The following is a 15,170-nucleotide window of genomic DNA, read 5'->3' as shown; positions in this document are numbered from 1 at the left end:
TTCCCATCATTCCCAAACGACCCAAAGTGTGCAGGATGAACCCAGTCTGGCACAAGCCCAGCTCCAAGGAGGTCAGATGATGGTTTTTACAGCGGGTAAAGACTCAGAGTCAGGAACACAATTTCCCCACATGGTAAAAAAATGGTTCTAGGAGCTCCTTTCAAGTGAGAGTTCTTACACCAGTGTACACATGAGCACCTGGAGAATCAAGGCCATTCTGGCATTCCAGTCTCTAAAAGAGTGCAGATCATAACATCTCACCACATCGTGTGGAAGTTGGAGTCACATCAGTTGATTGCACATTCCATTCATAGATATTGATAAGAATTTTTTTTTGCCTCGGCTTGTATCTTAAAATAAATAAAATCAATTCTTTATCTCATTTTTTAAAAGGTTCTGGAAGTCTTTGAAACATTAATATTCTCCCTGACAAAGCCAGCAGCTGCTCTGCCAGTCTGTGACATGGATGGTTTTGTTAAAAGGTTTTCATGTGGGGTTTTTTCAGTTCAGTGTGCTTTGCATATGAAACAGGACATTTCCCCACCCTCCACCCCCATTCCCTCCTAATCCAGAAGGGACCTTACTTCCTCCCTCTCAAACAAGCAGCTCATTCAGCAAAAGGGAAATCCCGAGATGCACTCGGGCACAGAGCCTAGAGAAGGAGCTTGGAGAAAAAAAACCCAAACCAACAAACCTAACAACAAAAACACCACCATGCTCCCCAAAAAAAAAAAAAAAGGAGAGCTACCAAGTGTGTCCAAACCAGCAGGAAGAGGAGCAGCAGAGCTGGTAATTATGAATTTACTTCTGCAAACTTCTCCTTTGGGACATGGCTCTGCCCTGCTGGTCCTCACCAAATGTTTCAGGGCTGCAATTCTCCTTCGGCCCTACAGTGACACAGCCCAGAGCTGCAGCTCCCCTCTGCCCAAGCACGAATCACTGAGTGGAGAAGCCTTTACGTGACGGCTGAGGGTGAATTTGGATCAACTCAGCTGTTGCTCTGCCATGATAATCTGAGGTAAAATTGGTTTCTGGCTTTAAAATGGAAACAAAAACCAAGCAACCTTTTCTTAGTTGAGACATTGGTTTGAGCAGGATCTGTGTGTCTCCATTTCTCTTCCCTGAGACTTTGTGACATCACAACTGTCTGCAGCAGTTAATTCTGATGTCACAGGGGATTAAGATTTTGGCTGAGGGAGCAAAAAAGTTCAAAAGTGAGGGGGATCTAATTAATAAGAGATTTTTTTTTCAAGGGAAAAAAACCTACATACAAAAAATATAGCAATTTCAATGTAAGGGTTCACATCTGCCAAGATGGGATCCAGCTGCTCTTTTACAAGCACATGAATGAGCATCCCTCTCAGAAACAAAGGAATATATGGAGTTGTGTGTGACTCTACTGAAATCAAATCATGTTATAATAAGAGAAAACTGCACCAATAAATTAGTCCAGCTAACAAGGGCAAATTTGATAAAATTTTTTAGAAACCTCAATTATAAATTTGCATGTAAATTTGTAAGAGCAGAATTCAAATGTTGAAATAGGCACCTGAAAAGAAAACCTCCACTGAAATTTTCACTTGTAACATCTCAGCAGAATGTGGCCCTCAAATTATTGCCAGTGAGGAAAACCTGGCCACATTTGGGAGTGATTTCCACATTTTAATAAATCTGAAGCAAGTCTGGTGACCTCAGTGGAGTCAAACCACAGAGGCTGGAGAGAGGCACTGGGGGCTCCATGGCAGGGTCTGGGGCAGTGAAGCTCCAGCTCTCCCCTTTCAGATCCTGGCAGGGTTTCCCTGGCATCACTGATACCACACAGATTATCCTGGCTGCATCCCAGCCAAAGAACTGAGGAAAGACCCTCAAGGTCAGGACCACAGGGACATTTAGAATTTCCCCTTTTTTTCCCAAAGCCCACCACGAGCACACCAGTGAGTGCACGGACCAAGCAGCGCAGAGGTGGCACAGCAGCCTGGGCTGCTCACACCATTCCCAGAGATGATCCAGGGAAGATGTTCCTGCTGGGAACCTCCCCTTTGTGCCACTGCGGCTTCTCCACAAAAAACCCAAAACGAGGGAAACGGAGAGAACGCTGCGATTCCCTGGGAGCCGTTCTGTCCCATGTTCGTGGCTCAGTGGTGATTTAAGAGTCCTCTGGGTCACAGAATTAGAAGCTGCTGGCAGGAAAAAACCGAGGCAGTTGTGCAGCGTGGAAATCCAGGTGGAGCAGTAATCCCCGTGAGGGATGTGGTGGAAACGTGAGCCCACGGCTCTGGGACAGAGATGTGCAACATTCTCCATCCCCAAACTGCTCAAGCCCAACTAAAGCCAAGCGTGACGATCTCTACAAATGCAAATGGCCCAAATGCCAAGACTAACATTTCTAAAACCTAATTCAGCTCTTTCATTTCTTAGCTGCAGGCCCTTTGCTGCCACTCCTTTTTTCCACCCAAACAAAAGACTAAAGGGATGACTCAAAGCAACTTGAATTTCAAGCTAAAGCCACAAAGCACTGAATGCCTCATCTTTAACATTAAACAGGTGTGCAGATGATATTCTTTCAAGCCTCATCGCAGCTAGGTTAATTGTTCAAAAACTGCAAAAAGACCGAATTTACTTAAAAGACACTATATAAGTAAAGTTAATGCTACAACTAATGAAGCAAGACATAAAACAAATACAAGCAAATAGTAGTTAAGGCACTGTCAATTCCCTCTACCTCTTCTTCCCCTCAAAATTACTGATTTACATTTATTTTGTACTGAAAATTTTATATAATAAAAGTATAAAACTATACAATAATAAAAAATATAATTTAATTTTTTCCTTCAGAACTCAGTAGTCCTCAACACAATACCTTTGCTCTAGAATCAACAGGGCAAAACAATGATCAATGAATCCATTATAAAAAAAGATTTTCGCAGAAATGTTTTTAGAAATGAAGGTTTTAGAAAAGGAGCAGCTAATTTGCAGGCTGTGAGGGCCAAGGCCTTTGAGTAGTAGTTCTGCATATTCACTGATAGCAAAAGAGAGCACTTTACTCCACTTCTGTCACTGTTTGCCACTGAAAATGGCCCAAAGGTTGTTTGGCTCCACTGGTTTTACAAAAAACTACACTGTTGTGGCAAAGAAAGGGCAAAAAGCCAAATAAAACGAAATCTTTGGCTATTTAAGTGCAAGGACTCATTGCATGCCATGGTTCTTATTAGTGACTGAATGGGAGCAAAGAAATATCAATGATGGACCTGATGCTGCAGTCTGGGCTGCTGCGAGGTTGATTTACTTCTCCCAGCAGCTCTGCACCACCCTAAGCACAGTTATTTCAAAGGAATATTTCTAAATTATACCAGCACGGGTGAGATAATTCACTGAATAAACTGCAACTGCCAGTGGGGAGTTAAAAATGGCAATTTTTGGGGTTTTTTTGATGACACACTGTTATCTTTCAACTCAGACGAGTTTTCCAACTGTGGAATGATGGTGCTTCAGAAAAGCCTGTTTATGATATAATTCTTAATAACAAAAGTGTAAGTCTGAAATTCATTCCATTAGTGAAGGCTACTGAAATCAAACCATATTTTAGCCCTAATATTGTGCATTTTCTGCCTTTTTTAGCCCACTACTCTGTATGAAAGCTAGAAAACTAATTTTAATGCTATGAACAGGTAAACCTGAACAATCTTGAAGATTTTGGATAGAATCTTGAAGATTTTAGAATAAAAAATATGGAACCTAGAAAAATTTAATACTTAAGTTTTTTAATTATTTAAAGTAATTCACTGCTTCTAATTGGTACTACTGCAACCTCTGTCTGGGTAAGCAGCAGGATGCCTGTGCAACTCGTATTTTTTATTACTCAGCAGAATTAATTTGTGATCCTGGAAACAGCAGCTCCCAGCACCATGAGTGCAGCACTCCAGAATTCCACAGGGAGGGAAGGAAAGTGACTCTGCCAAAGGCACTGGAACTGCAGGAACAGCTCTCCAGACCTGTGCACCCTCTGGCGTGGGTACAGGTGCCAGGACACGGTCCCACAAAGAGCCTCACACAGAAATTCACCCTGAAACAAGGAGTTGGTTCCCTCTCTTCAAGTTCAATGAACGCTCTTGACTGCAGTGCTTTCTTCTCCTGGGACACAAACCTTGGTTTTGCTCAAGGGCAGCAGGAACTTCCTCACTAAATGGTCAGAGCACACCAAGAGCAGCATTTCACAGCACTCAGGCGTCTGTAGACAGGGTGGTGATCAGGGGCTGGACTCAGGATCTCAGAGGTCTTTTCCAGCCTCAACGATTGTGTGATTCTGTGAAATCCAACAAGTGAAAGAAAACACTGCAGCAGATATGCATCAAGAATGCTGCAGAGCCCAGAACATCCCACACCACATGAGTGATCTATCTGGAAATCAGCACCTGTAACACAGGTAATGTGAGAAGTGCAGGGGGTAGAGGACTTGATAAAAATGCAGGATATGACAGTGAAAAGATATGAAATGGTTTTTCTTCCAACTCCAACAGATGTTGTTCAATTAAGGATGCAAATAAATCACCCTCTGCATTGCGAGTCAGAAAACACACACATAAAAGCTTTCTAAATACATTTCAGTTTAAACTTGCATAATTCTCCCAGTGGAGAAATCATCTTCAACTTATGTAATCCTTAGAAAGAGACATTATTACATACAATTCTGCGCCACTAAGAAACAAGGAAGGCATATCTAGAAAAGAGGTGCACCCACACACGATTAATGATATGGGTGTGGAGGGAACAGAGGGGAAGAGCTGGAGCAGGGCTGCAGAGCCCTGCTCTGGTGTCTGCACAGGCTGAGCTGGGAGCGAGCTGCAGGGGCTGCTCCCCTTTCGCCAGCCAGAACTGTCTGTTATACTTAACCCAGACTTCCGAACACTTGATATCCTGTCTGCTATTTCAATGCCCTTACTCAATGTTTCAGACAGACATTACACAAACTGGCTGGTGAAAAGGGTTGAGAAACCAAGAAGCAATCCAAGTCAATGACCTTATTCTATAAAACCATACCACTGAGTGAACAGCGGGCGAGGAACAAAGCACGGGGTACCACAGCCCCTGAATCCATCACTGGAATCTTCCCCAGGAAAAGACAAGCACCAGGCTCTGCCTTATCTTGTTGATATTGCTGCTGTCTTTTAACCCTTAAAGGCTGAGCAGTCCTTGTGCTTCCAGTGGCACTGATTCTCATACCAAAACAGAAACAGCTTCCATTATTTTTAAAAGAAAAAACAACAGAAAACCAAACGTACAAGTCCCGTTTTCTACAAAGCATGAGCAAAGGTAACTGTACATAAATCAATAAACAACAAAGCCAGATCCCAGGTTATTGATTAGCTCCTTTGCTGTTTACCTCCAGCATACAGAATGATGCTGCAATTTTTACATACACACAGCCTCATGTACATTTTCCCTGACACTTTAAACTGGACTGTTAGAACAAGGCTGCCTGAGTTAGGATGGCAGGACCTGCCTTATTTCCCAGAACATATGTCTGTGCAGCTTATCAGGGTGTGTAAATGTGCATCCACTGCTTGGAGAAGCCTAATTTCACAGGATAGCAACCAAACCATAGATGGAGGCGATGATAACAGCTCCACACATGGGAATTCCCATTGGCTCCCAGAAGAGCTCTGTCCATCACACGCTGACAGGATCAGAGCTCAAATTAGTATCAGTGTTTTCGTCACCTCATCCAACCAAAAGTCAAAGCAAAATCGTTATCTCAGTGCAGAGGGGCCAGTCTCTATCAGCCAGCAGGATTCCCCAAAGCCAAGGAAAGCTGCACACTCAATCTACTGCTCCTGATGTCACTCTGAGGCCAAACTTGTGGTCCTCGAATTTGCATCAGCAGAAGAGGCTGCTCCTTATGCTAACCTTAGGCATATTTCTTCATTAATAAAAAATAAAATAAAAAATAATAACTGACAAATCCTAAATACAGGAAGAGAAGATCTCTGTGGTAGATCTCTAGCACAGCCTTAAAACCAAATCTTGCATGGAGTGACCAACAGACAGGACTCTTTCAGTCTGAAGCCAGCTCCCAGCTGCCCCACTCAGGGAGATCCACCAGGATCAGAGCACCAAATGTCTTCTACACCAAATCCTCGTTATGAGGAAAATGAAAACACTGCAGCAGCAGAACTACAGGGTCTCAGAGTCGGCACAGTGCTGTAAATCCAGCTAAGGCCATAAACTTAGTGAAGCCACTCTGCCTCAGCACTGGGACATTCTGGTTCAGATCTGTCCCTGGTCTCTGCCAGCCAACACAGGAAGGAGTCTGATACACACGAGTCTGCTGTGGTTTGTGGGTGAACTGGTTCCAATTACTGTGGGCTGATTTCTTGAGTGGGAGCTGTAGAACCGGCCCCAAAGCCCCAAAGCTCCAGATTAACCTGCTGTGTTCCAGAAGATCCAGAGCAGGTGATTTCAGTGACGATCTGAGTCTCATTCTCTACGCTGACAATGAAATTTAAGGCATACGAGACTGCACAAGGTGTAAAGGAGGAGGGAAGGGACCAGAGAACATTTTCTCAGAGCAAACTTGTTTCTCTGAAATTATTTTCCAAGAATTTACACTGCCTGTATTAGAGACAGAGTGGAATCGTATTAAAAAATTGGTGCTGATTTATTAATTCATACTACACATTACCCAGATACACAAAACATACACAAAGTAGATATTATCTGATAAAATGTATCATTAACACACATGCTCTAATTAACAGATTTCAAACAAAACCAGGCAATATTCCTACATTTTACAGTAATGCTTCCTGTATGTGAAGATCAATTTGAATTAAGTGCTCTGTGGCCACTCAGCTGAAACAGATCAGCCTAGTAATTGACAGGATTCTATCAACAGATTCTCAACAATCCAGTATAAGTCATTTTTGTCTACTTTTTTTCCCAAGATCCCCCTACTGGATTTGGTGTAACTCTTCCATGATGGTTCCCTCTTAAATAAGAATTACAGAGTCAAGTCCAAAGTGTGCTTTAAAATTGAACCAAAACAACCAAACCAAGCCAAATATTAAAAAAAAAATAAATCTGTGTCTTAATACTGCACACATGGAGACAGCTCCTCGTGTGATGGCAAAGCAGTCTGGCCAGCTGAGCCAGCAATGTGAGTTCAATCAGCAGAGATCCCCAGTAAGAGCCAGCCCACTCCTCCTGCACTGGGGCCATTCAAACCCTTCGCTCCCTGAAAGGACTCTGCCAGGAGATGAACATAAGGCGAGTTTTCTGTCTTTCTGTCAGACTGGACACTGCGTGTCTGCAGATACCCAGAGGCTGCGGCCCTGGACCCCCTGCTCTGGCAGTGCGGGTGCCTGGGGTGCAGATAAGCAACGAGAGGCTCCAGCCCTGCTGCGCTGCCCGGACACGCCGGGAGCAGCCTGGCGCAGACGCCTCCAGATGCTTTTACAACACCAAGGCAAAGGCGCCTCTCAGCAAGTGCAAACACACCCTCCTGGGTCAGCCAGCCCCAGCCAGCGATAACCGGGCTCGCAGCCTGCCAGGGACCAGGTGTCGGGCTCCCAGCACATCCAAAAAGAGCCGTGTTTACACGCATCTTCAAAGCGTGCTACTGTTTGGGCAGAACACACGCCCAAGCCCGAAACCACAGAAATGGAGAGGCGAGCGAGACAGCCCAGACAATGGAGGGAGAGGCAGAGGTTTAAATATTTTAGGCAGCGATTTTCAAAAGCAGAAATTGCATATAATTCCCACCCTAATTCAAGAGAACTGACTTGAGGAACTTAGGAACTCTTCTGGAGCAAGAGAGAGCCGTGGTTGACTCAACACCATGAGATCACTGGCAGCAAATTCTTTGTCCAACACACATGCACGTACCTGCTGCTTTGTTCTCGATCTACAACATCTGTAAAATTGTTTGCATGCCTGGGAAAAACTGCTGATGTTTGCTTAAATGCTGTCCTCTCCCTGGGTACACGGGATTTCATTCAAGCTGGTGTCACTTTTGAAGTTCAACTTTTAAGCTGTAAAAGACTTCTGAACTAAACTACTGTCCCAAGACAGCAATGTTTTTGTTTTAGAGACTTCTAAATTTTTACTGGAGAATCTCTAAAACAATTCTTGAACATCAGGTAGCACACATGACTTCAATACTCCATGGGAAAACAACTGAATCCTCAGTTCTCGGGCAAAAAATTTGCAACAGTATTTTTCACATTGGTTTCTAGCAAGAGAATAAATCCATCCTGCAGTCTGAACACCACTGCCAGGGAATAAACTCCGAATCGCTCTGCTACTCCCACCACAGGACATACCCATTAACAAATAAAGGTTACTACTGCCAGAAGGCAGGACTTTAGGATAAGACACACATTCCAGCTCTACTCCCGCAGCCTTTCAGGTGGCCATAAAGCACAGCACAGCAAGCACTGGGCAGCACCTAAAAGCCCACGTCCTCCCTCCACCCGCGCCAGCGCCGCGCTGCTCTGCTCGCAGCAATTTGGGTTCTTTGATTCTGCTGCACACTTGACCTGGCTAAACCTTCCTCCAGCTGAGCGAGCTGCATGTTGTGGCAGCGCTGGGTTGGGAGGCATTGTGAAATAAAGTGGGAGGCCTCATGTGCTCATTTGTGTGTCAGTACCCAGAATGCTGCTTCTGGCTTCCAGCTACTTCATAGAAGTGCTGCTGGGACTTGAACCGTGGGAACACGGCAGCGCTGGGTGTGTGGGTGTGCTCACACGCGTGCAAGGACAGCTCTGGCTCTCCTGGGCCCTGCTCACCGCCAGTCCTGCTCAGGGTGCAGACGTCTGGCACACAGGTGGGGAATCTCAAAGTGCTGTCAAACGTTGCTCGGTTCAGTATCAGAGAAAAAGGGTTCGGAATAAGACACAGCTGAACCCACCCTCCTCTTCTGGAAATAGCAACTAACAAAGCCTTCAGGGCTGCGTCTGAACTAATTCTGTGCGAGTGGAGCATCCCGATGTGAGGCAAGCACGGAGCTGTCTGTCACACGGGAGTACAGAGCAGCGCCACAGACACACCGAGGCCACATGGGTCCCACAGGAGAGCACGCACCAGGCACCAGGAGCTGAGCCCAAGAAAAGGCTTTGGCACTGATGCTGGATTTCTAGGACCCTGTTTTGCAACGCCATCATGTTATTCACATTTTTAATTTCTAGAAATACCCCAGAATTTCTCTTGGTTGTGCTCCACACCAGTAATGGTGGATGAGATGAGACAGGAAGGGAAACAGGACACCCACCCAAGTAAAAGCCGTGGTGGTGCAGAGAGAAAGCAAAGCACAACAAACCCTGCATGGGAAGGTGGAACACCCAATGAAGGACACAAAGTCAGTAAAATGAAGAAGTTATACTGCTCAGAAAGAGCTTTAGGAAGTGGCATCAAGGTGAAAGACCCTTTGGGAGGTCAGTTAGTCATCCAAGCGTGAACTAGGAGGATACAAAAACCAAAATTTTAGAATAGCGTAAGGAATGTGACTGAGGCCTTTATGGTCCCTGCTCTAGTGGGGGGCCCCAGCTGTCACAACTCGCTCCAGCTTTTGGTTAAGACCCTTTGCTGAACTTCACACAGGTCTGGACAAAGAGTTCTTCTGCAAGTGGCAAGACCAGGCAACAGGAGTCTTGTTCAACCAACACGGCTGACAGAGAGAGGAGATCTCTGCATCTACACATCCATCTCCTCCAGAAGGATGGATATGCACTACAGATACTTGATGTAGAGAGAAATATGCACTGGGAATGAAATATCTAGGAAAAGCTACGCCTTGAAGCAAAGCTTTAAAACCACGCCAAGGGAAAAAAAAGGAAAAGGGAAAAAAAAAAAGGAAAAAAAAGGCAGTTCTGCCACTACGCTGAATCTGCACCAGGGGCTTGTGCCAACCCAGCTCCTCCATTTAAGTCAGACCCTTAAAAGGCAGAGCTGTGCTGGCAGAAATCTACAGACCTCATCACAGAAACCTCATGGAGACACATGAAAAGGTCAAAACACTCACTGCTGCTTAAACAGCCATAAAATTGGTCATATGCATCCCATGCTACCAACATACTACCAGAGCCCCAGGGAAAACACACCACACAAAGCAATGTGTGTACACACACAGAGAAATAAATAAATTGAGAAACTGAAAAAAAAAGGCCACTCCTGAAAGCAGAAAACCCACTATCTGACACAGCAGCTTATGGCACACCAGGCACACGAACACCTCTGTATGAAACAGAACAAAGCAAAGCAGAGATCTACATCAAAAAGGAAGCCCACCACAAAGACACATGTGCTTCACCCTTTCATCCCCAGACAGCCAGAGCCCCACAGACACACAAAACCCACACAGGATCTAACACACACGGAATGGGACCATCCTGTCATTTCCTCACCAGGCATCTAAACTTTACTCCAATGTTACTTGCCCCTGGCCACAGCCTACCAATCTTAGAGTCTGATTAAATCTCTCCGTAATTATCCGCACACACTGCTACAACACAAATGACCTTAGCATATGATATCCGTTGGCTAAGCCCAATGGAAAAAGACTTCAGGAAAAGGAAGGATAAGAGTACAAAACTCTGCCAGCACCGTCAGGGTCTCCTCAGGACTGCACTGCTTTCATACAAGAGTCCTGAAGGCCTTGGAACTTAATATGAGATAAAACATTCTGTTTTCCCTACCCCATAGTCTGAGCACACACCACTCTATTCTTCCCCACCTCACTCCTTGCCACCTTCCACATGAATTTATGCAGGAGACTTTAGCATTTCATGATGGATTTCTGGCAAAATTTTCCAGAAAATAGATGGCCACCATTTCCTTGCACAATTCTTGGTGCTCACTATTAGGTATCTTCAATTCACTCTGCACTCCAGGCAGATTTTGGAGGGTGAGGGAAGAGTGTTTCTCATGTTCTGAACTAGGACCTATGAAAGGGCCCCCAAAAAAACTGAGGCACAGCCAAGATTTAGTAACCTTTTCTTTTTCTCCTTCTGCAGCCTCACCTGGGGTGTTGGATAGATGATGCAGCTGAAGAGAACACTGAAAAAGCCTTGCAAGAAAAGGAAAGCACTTCTCTACTAACATTCATTTTAGACTCTGGAAATGACCAAGCCAGGGGAACAGAATGTGGAGATTTCTTCATTTTACTTCCCAAACGAAGCATGCCCTAGAAAATTCCTTTCCTAGCATAAAAATATCTCCAGTTTGAGAGCCATATTCTCCTCTCACATCCATGTAGATCTATCCCACCATTCCATCTCGGTACATGACTGACGGAGAATAGACAAGCCATTAAAAACACATCCACCTCCAACCACGGGGATAATGTGCCTCATTACAGCCCAGCTTTGTCACAGCGTCCTGACACTCCGGGGAGGAAAAGGAGGGGTGAGGACAAGGACTGAGCCGGGGGCCAGGAGAGAAACTGGAAGAGTGAGACTCTGCTCCTTAATCCAGAAGTGCAGCCTGGTCAGATGGGCTCACTAGGCCTCCTAGTCTGGTTGTGGAATTACTGTACTGTTGGCACAGCATATTTTTTTAAAAAATCTGAGGTTTGCTTGGGTATTTTTGTTGCACTTTTTTATAAATAAAAGCTCTACCTTAGTCAGAGTGTGTGTCTGGTATTTGTTAAGTTAATTCAAAATTTTCACGGTGGGTTTTAAACATCTCCTCTTTTCCAGGCTTGTGTATTGCCCTTCCACTCCAGTCACAAAAACCCAAAGTTTGGAAATCTCTGACAGCGAGGCAGAGCCCAACCAACAAACCTGCAGGGGAGAACTCGGGAGGCAGGAGTTTGTTTTCCCCTCGCACCGGGGGAAGGAGCAGGAAGCGGAATTGCTCATCCCCAGCCAGTTGCACCATGGCAGGAGCCAGACAGACATCCCGGTGTCTGCGAGTCCCCAAGGCCTTGTGGCACTGCTGCCCATGGAGCAGGACCGCTGCCAGATGCCAAGGCAGCCTCCCACCCACACACCAGGGATTCTGGGATCTAAAGGCAGCTCAGACTGAAAGAAAAACAAGTGGCACCTAAAAAAAAAATGTGCTTGAGCTGTCTGGCTCAGCACAGCACGGCATGGAATACCTTAAGGAGCTGCTGCAGCCGGCCCTAGACAGAGTCATTTGCTGGATGGATACATAATCCAATATACAAAAGCCTGTCTGCTGGGGAAATTTAGGCTCCACAGGGATACTTTAAAAGCAGAGACTTCTCCATTCACGTTCGGAACACTTCATCTATAAACCAGTAACCTGCACTACCGGCACATTTTTTTTTTCTTAACTGGCACATTTTATTTCCATACAAGCACTGAGAGCATTCAGCCCGCACCTCCATCCCTGGCCACACTCAAGCGACCAGAAAAGTGCAGGGACTTGTGTCTGGAGCCATCAGTACCCGCTCCCTTTTTCTGGCTTCTTCCTTGCCTTGACCCCTGAGAGAAGAAGCCCTTAAAGCCCCGAAATCACGCACTGCCAGATAAAGTCTGGGGCAGCGTGATGGGCTTCAAAGATCAAGGTCCACGCATAGTAAAATACACAAATACACATACGTAATTTAAACAAACTCCAACCACCGTGGTCAGAACACAACCAGAGAAATAAAGGTGCCATCTCGAGCACTGCTCCTGCACAGTGACACACACGCGGGGAGAATGGAGAACACGATTAAAATCGCTAAATGAGTCCAAGGAAAAGCAGCTGGTAACAATTTGGGTATATCGATGAATGTTACCGAAATTCCCCCCGCCCCCTTTAAAATTATAGGCACCACTTACCCGGGGGGCTTTCCTCTTGTATTTGTTGTTATAGTCAAATTTTTCTTTCATTTCATCTAAGAGCTGGCCCAGTCTAGCTTTCTCCTCTTTCCCAGTATAATCCTGGCTGAGGAGGATATAGGATCTCCAGTTTGCAGAGTCAAAGCCCCAGTGGCAAGTCCTGTTTTCCAGCGATTTGTGAGAGTGGACCACAAATTTGTGAGGTGGGTACATGAGCCTGCAGTCCAAGCACTGGATGCAGGCTGCGCTGGGGTTACTGTAAAGCTCTGGCACCAGGAGTCCCTTACACTTCCCAAAGCACTCATGATACACCTTGAAGCTCTTCTCCGTGAGCTCCAGCTCAATTGTGCTAGAGAATTCCTTCTTGCAGTGGGGAGGATAGGTGCCACCGTAAAGCAAGGCGTTACAAAGCCTCTCAGCATCAGTTTTCGTGATGAGCCCGCAGGAAGGAGCGGAGAAGGGCAGGATGCCCATGACTTTGAGGATTTCCAGCTGGTCAGCAGTGCATCTGGAGCAGTAAATATGTAGCTCATCGCACACCGAATTAATCTGCTGCAGGGAGAAGTCCCTGAGCACCGAGTTCAGGATCTGGGGCAAGCAAAGCCGCTTCTCTCCGCCCACCACGAAGCAGGAGATGGTTTCCCCTTCCAGGATGGTCTCGCACCTCTCCGTGGATCTGTCCGAGGGCATGAAGAAGGGACCAGGCATGACCGGAGGAGGCTGGATCGGGGGCAGATGCAGTACAGGTTCCGCTGGGTCTTTGCCATTGTCTTTCTTGTACATCTCCTGTGCCCATCGTGCTGAGAAAGCAGCAGGGCCACCCAGGGAGCTCATAGAGCTCAGATGAAACTGTTCCAAGGTCTTCTGCAGTCCTGGATGAGGCTGGAAGCTGCTTCTACTTACAGTCTCCATTTTTTAGTTTCTATTCCCAAAACAAACAGCAAAAATCCCCAGTTATCTTCCACCCTGGTGCAAATCCACTTAAGGGATTTTTTAAAGGAAAAAATATTAACAAAATAAAACAACCCACCCTTGTGTTTTTCCTCCTTCTCACTCAGCAATCCACTAACGGAGAGGAAATAAATCCTTTTGTATGCGTGTCTCTCTCTTCTTTCTTTTCTCTTGCTTCGCGTTACAATTTCAAACCCTCCAAGTCTCCAAGCTGCCCCGATGGAGCACAGAATCACGGCAAAAAGAGGTCTTCATCCGAGCACTCACCCCCTCAGCCAACCCCCAGGCAAACCAATCCCTCCTCCCACACCTCCAACACACACACACTCACTCACACACACACACACCACCCACAGAAACACAAAAAGTCTGTGCCACGCTCCGAGCACCCGGGGCTCAAATATGTTCTGGCGGCTGCTGCTTCTCTGCAGTGATCCCCCTTCTGTCCATATCCACCGAGGGAAGGCGCGGGGGAGGAAAGTAAAAAGCAGGAGGAGGCAGCACGCTGGCTCTGTGGAAGGAACAACGCAGGAGAAAAGGCCCAGCTCTCCGGCACTGCCAAAGCGGCGCGGGGGCTCCGCACGGGCGACGAGCGGCTCCGCTGCCCCTCGTGGTCCCTCTGCTCGGCCTGGGAGGGCTCCTCGGCTCTCGGTTCGCCTTCCTTCCCTTATTTCTGCCGGTGCTCTCGTTGTGCCGTGGGGAGCCGCGGTGAGAGCGCGCACATCCTCCCAGCTCCTCTTTCCAGCAGTGACTGAGAGTGCCTGAGAGCTGAGCTAATGCAGGCGGGCTCAGCCTCCCGCCCTCCGCCTCCCCCCCTCTGTTTGTTGGTGTCTGCCTCAGTCATTGAATCCCGGCCAAGAATGTGACCAACTCCCCGGGCCGGGCTCTTCCAGGAACAGCGCCCGCCTCCCCCTTCGCGCTGCGCCCAGACCGGCCGGGATGTGCCGGGATCAGCCGAGCCGAGCCGAGCCGAGCCGAGCCGAGCCGGTCCAACCGAGCCCGGCCGCGCCGAGCGCAACCGAGCTGATCCAAGCCCGGCTGCGCCGAGACGAACCGAGCTGGGATGTGCCGAGTCCAGCCGAGCCGAACCGAGCCGAGCTGTGCTGAGTGGTGCCGAGCCAAACCGAGCCGTGCTGAGCCAAGCCGAACCGAGCCGAGCTCAGCCGAACCGAGCCGCAGCACGGGCGGGCGCGCGGCGCGGCCCCGGCGGCAGCGCCGGCGACGGAGGGAGGGAGCGGGGGGGAGGATAAACTGCTGGGTTCACGGACCGCCGCGCCGCCAAGGAGGGGCGGTAGGGCGAGGGCTTTTTCCCTCTCGCCGCTGGGTTTCTGGCAGCGCTGAAATGGAACAGGCGCGGGGAGCGGCGCTGGTCGCGCTCGCACGGGCACGGAGCGTGTGTGAGCACTCACGGCGCCCTGCCCGGCGTCAACTGCGGGC

The 15,170-nt window shown here is 47.4% G+C and overlaps 1 protein-coding gene across 1 annotated transcript in view; it reads right to left on the bottom strand.

The window, feature by feature from the left end:
- Positions 1-14,953, bottom strand: part of SKI (SKI proto-oncogene) — a 103,065-nt gene extending 88,112 nt beyond the window's left edge. The window contains exons 1-2 of the mRNA XM_038159453.1: positions 13,813-14,953; positions 12,783-13,704 (exon numbers count right to left, since the gene is read on the bottom strand). Coding sequence (XP_038015381.1) covers positions 12,783-13,694 — 912 coding nt within the window. The 5' untranslated portion in view covers positions 13,695-13,704; positions 13,813-14,953. The remainder of the gene's footprint in view (positions 1-12,782; positions 13,705-13,812) is intronic.
- Positions 14,954-15,170: the final 217 nt, after the last annotated feature.

The sequence above is a fragment of the Motacilla alba genome, chromosome 21 (assembly GCF_015832195.1).
Source record: "Motacilla alba alba isolate MOTALB_02 chromosome 21, Motacilla_alba_V1.0_pri, whole genome shotgun sequence".
NCBI lineage: Eukaryota > Metazoa > Chordata > Aves > Passeriformes > Motacillidae > Motacilla > Motacilla alba.
This window is presented reverse-complemented; position numbering and strand designations above follow the sequence as displayed.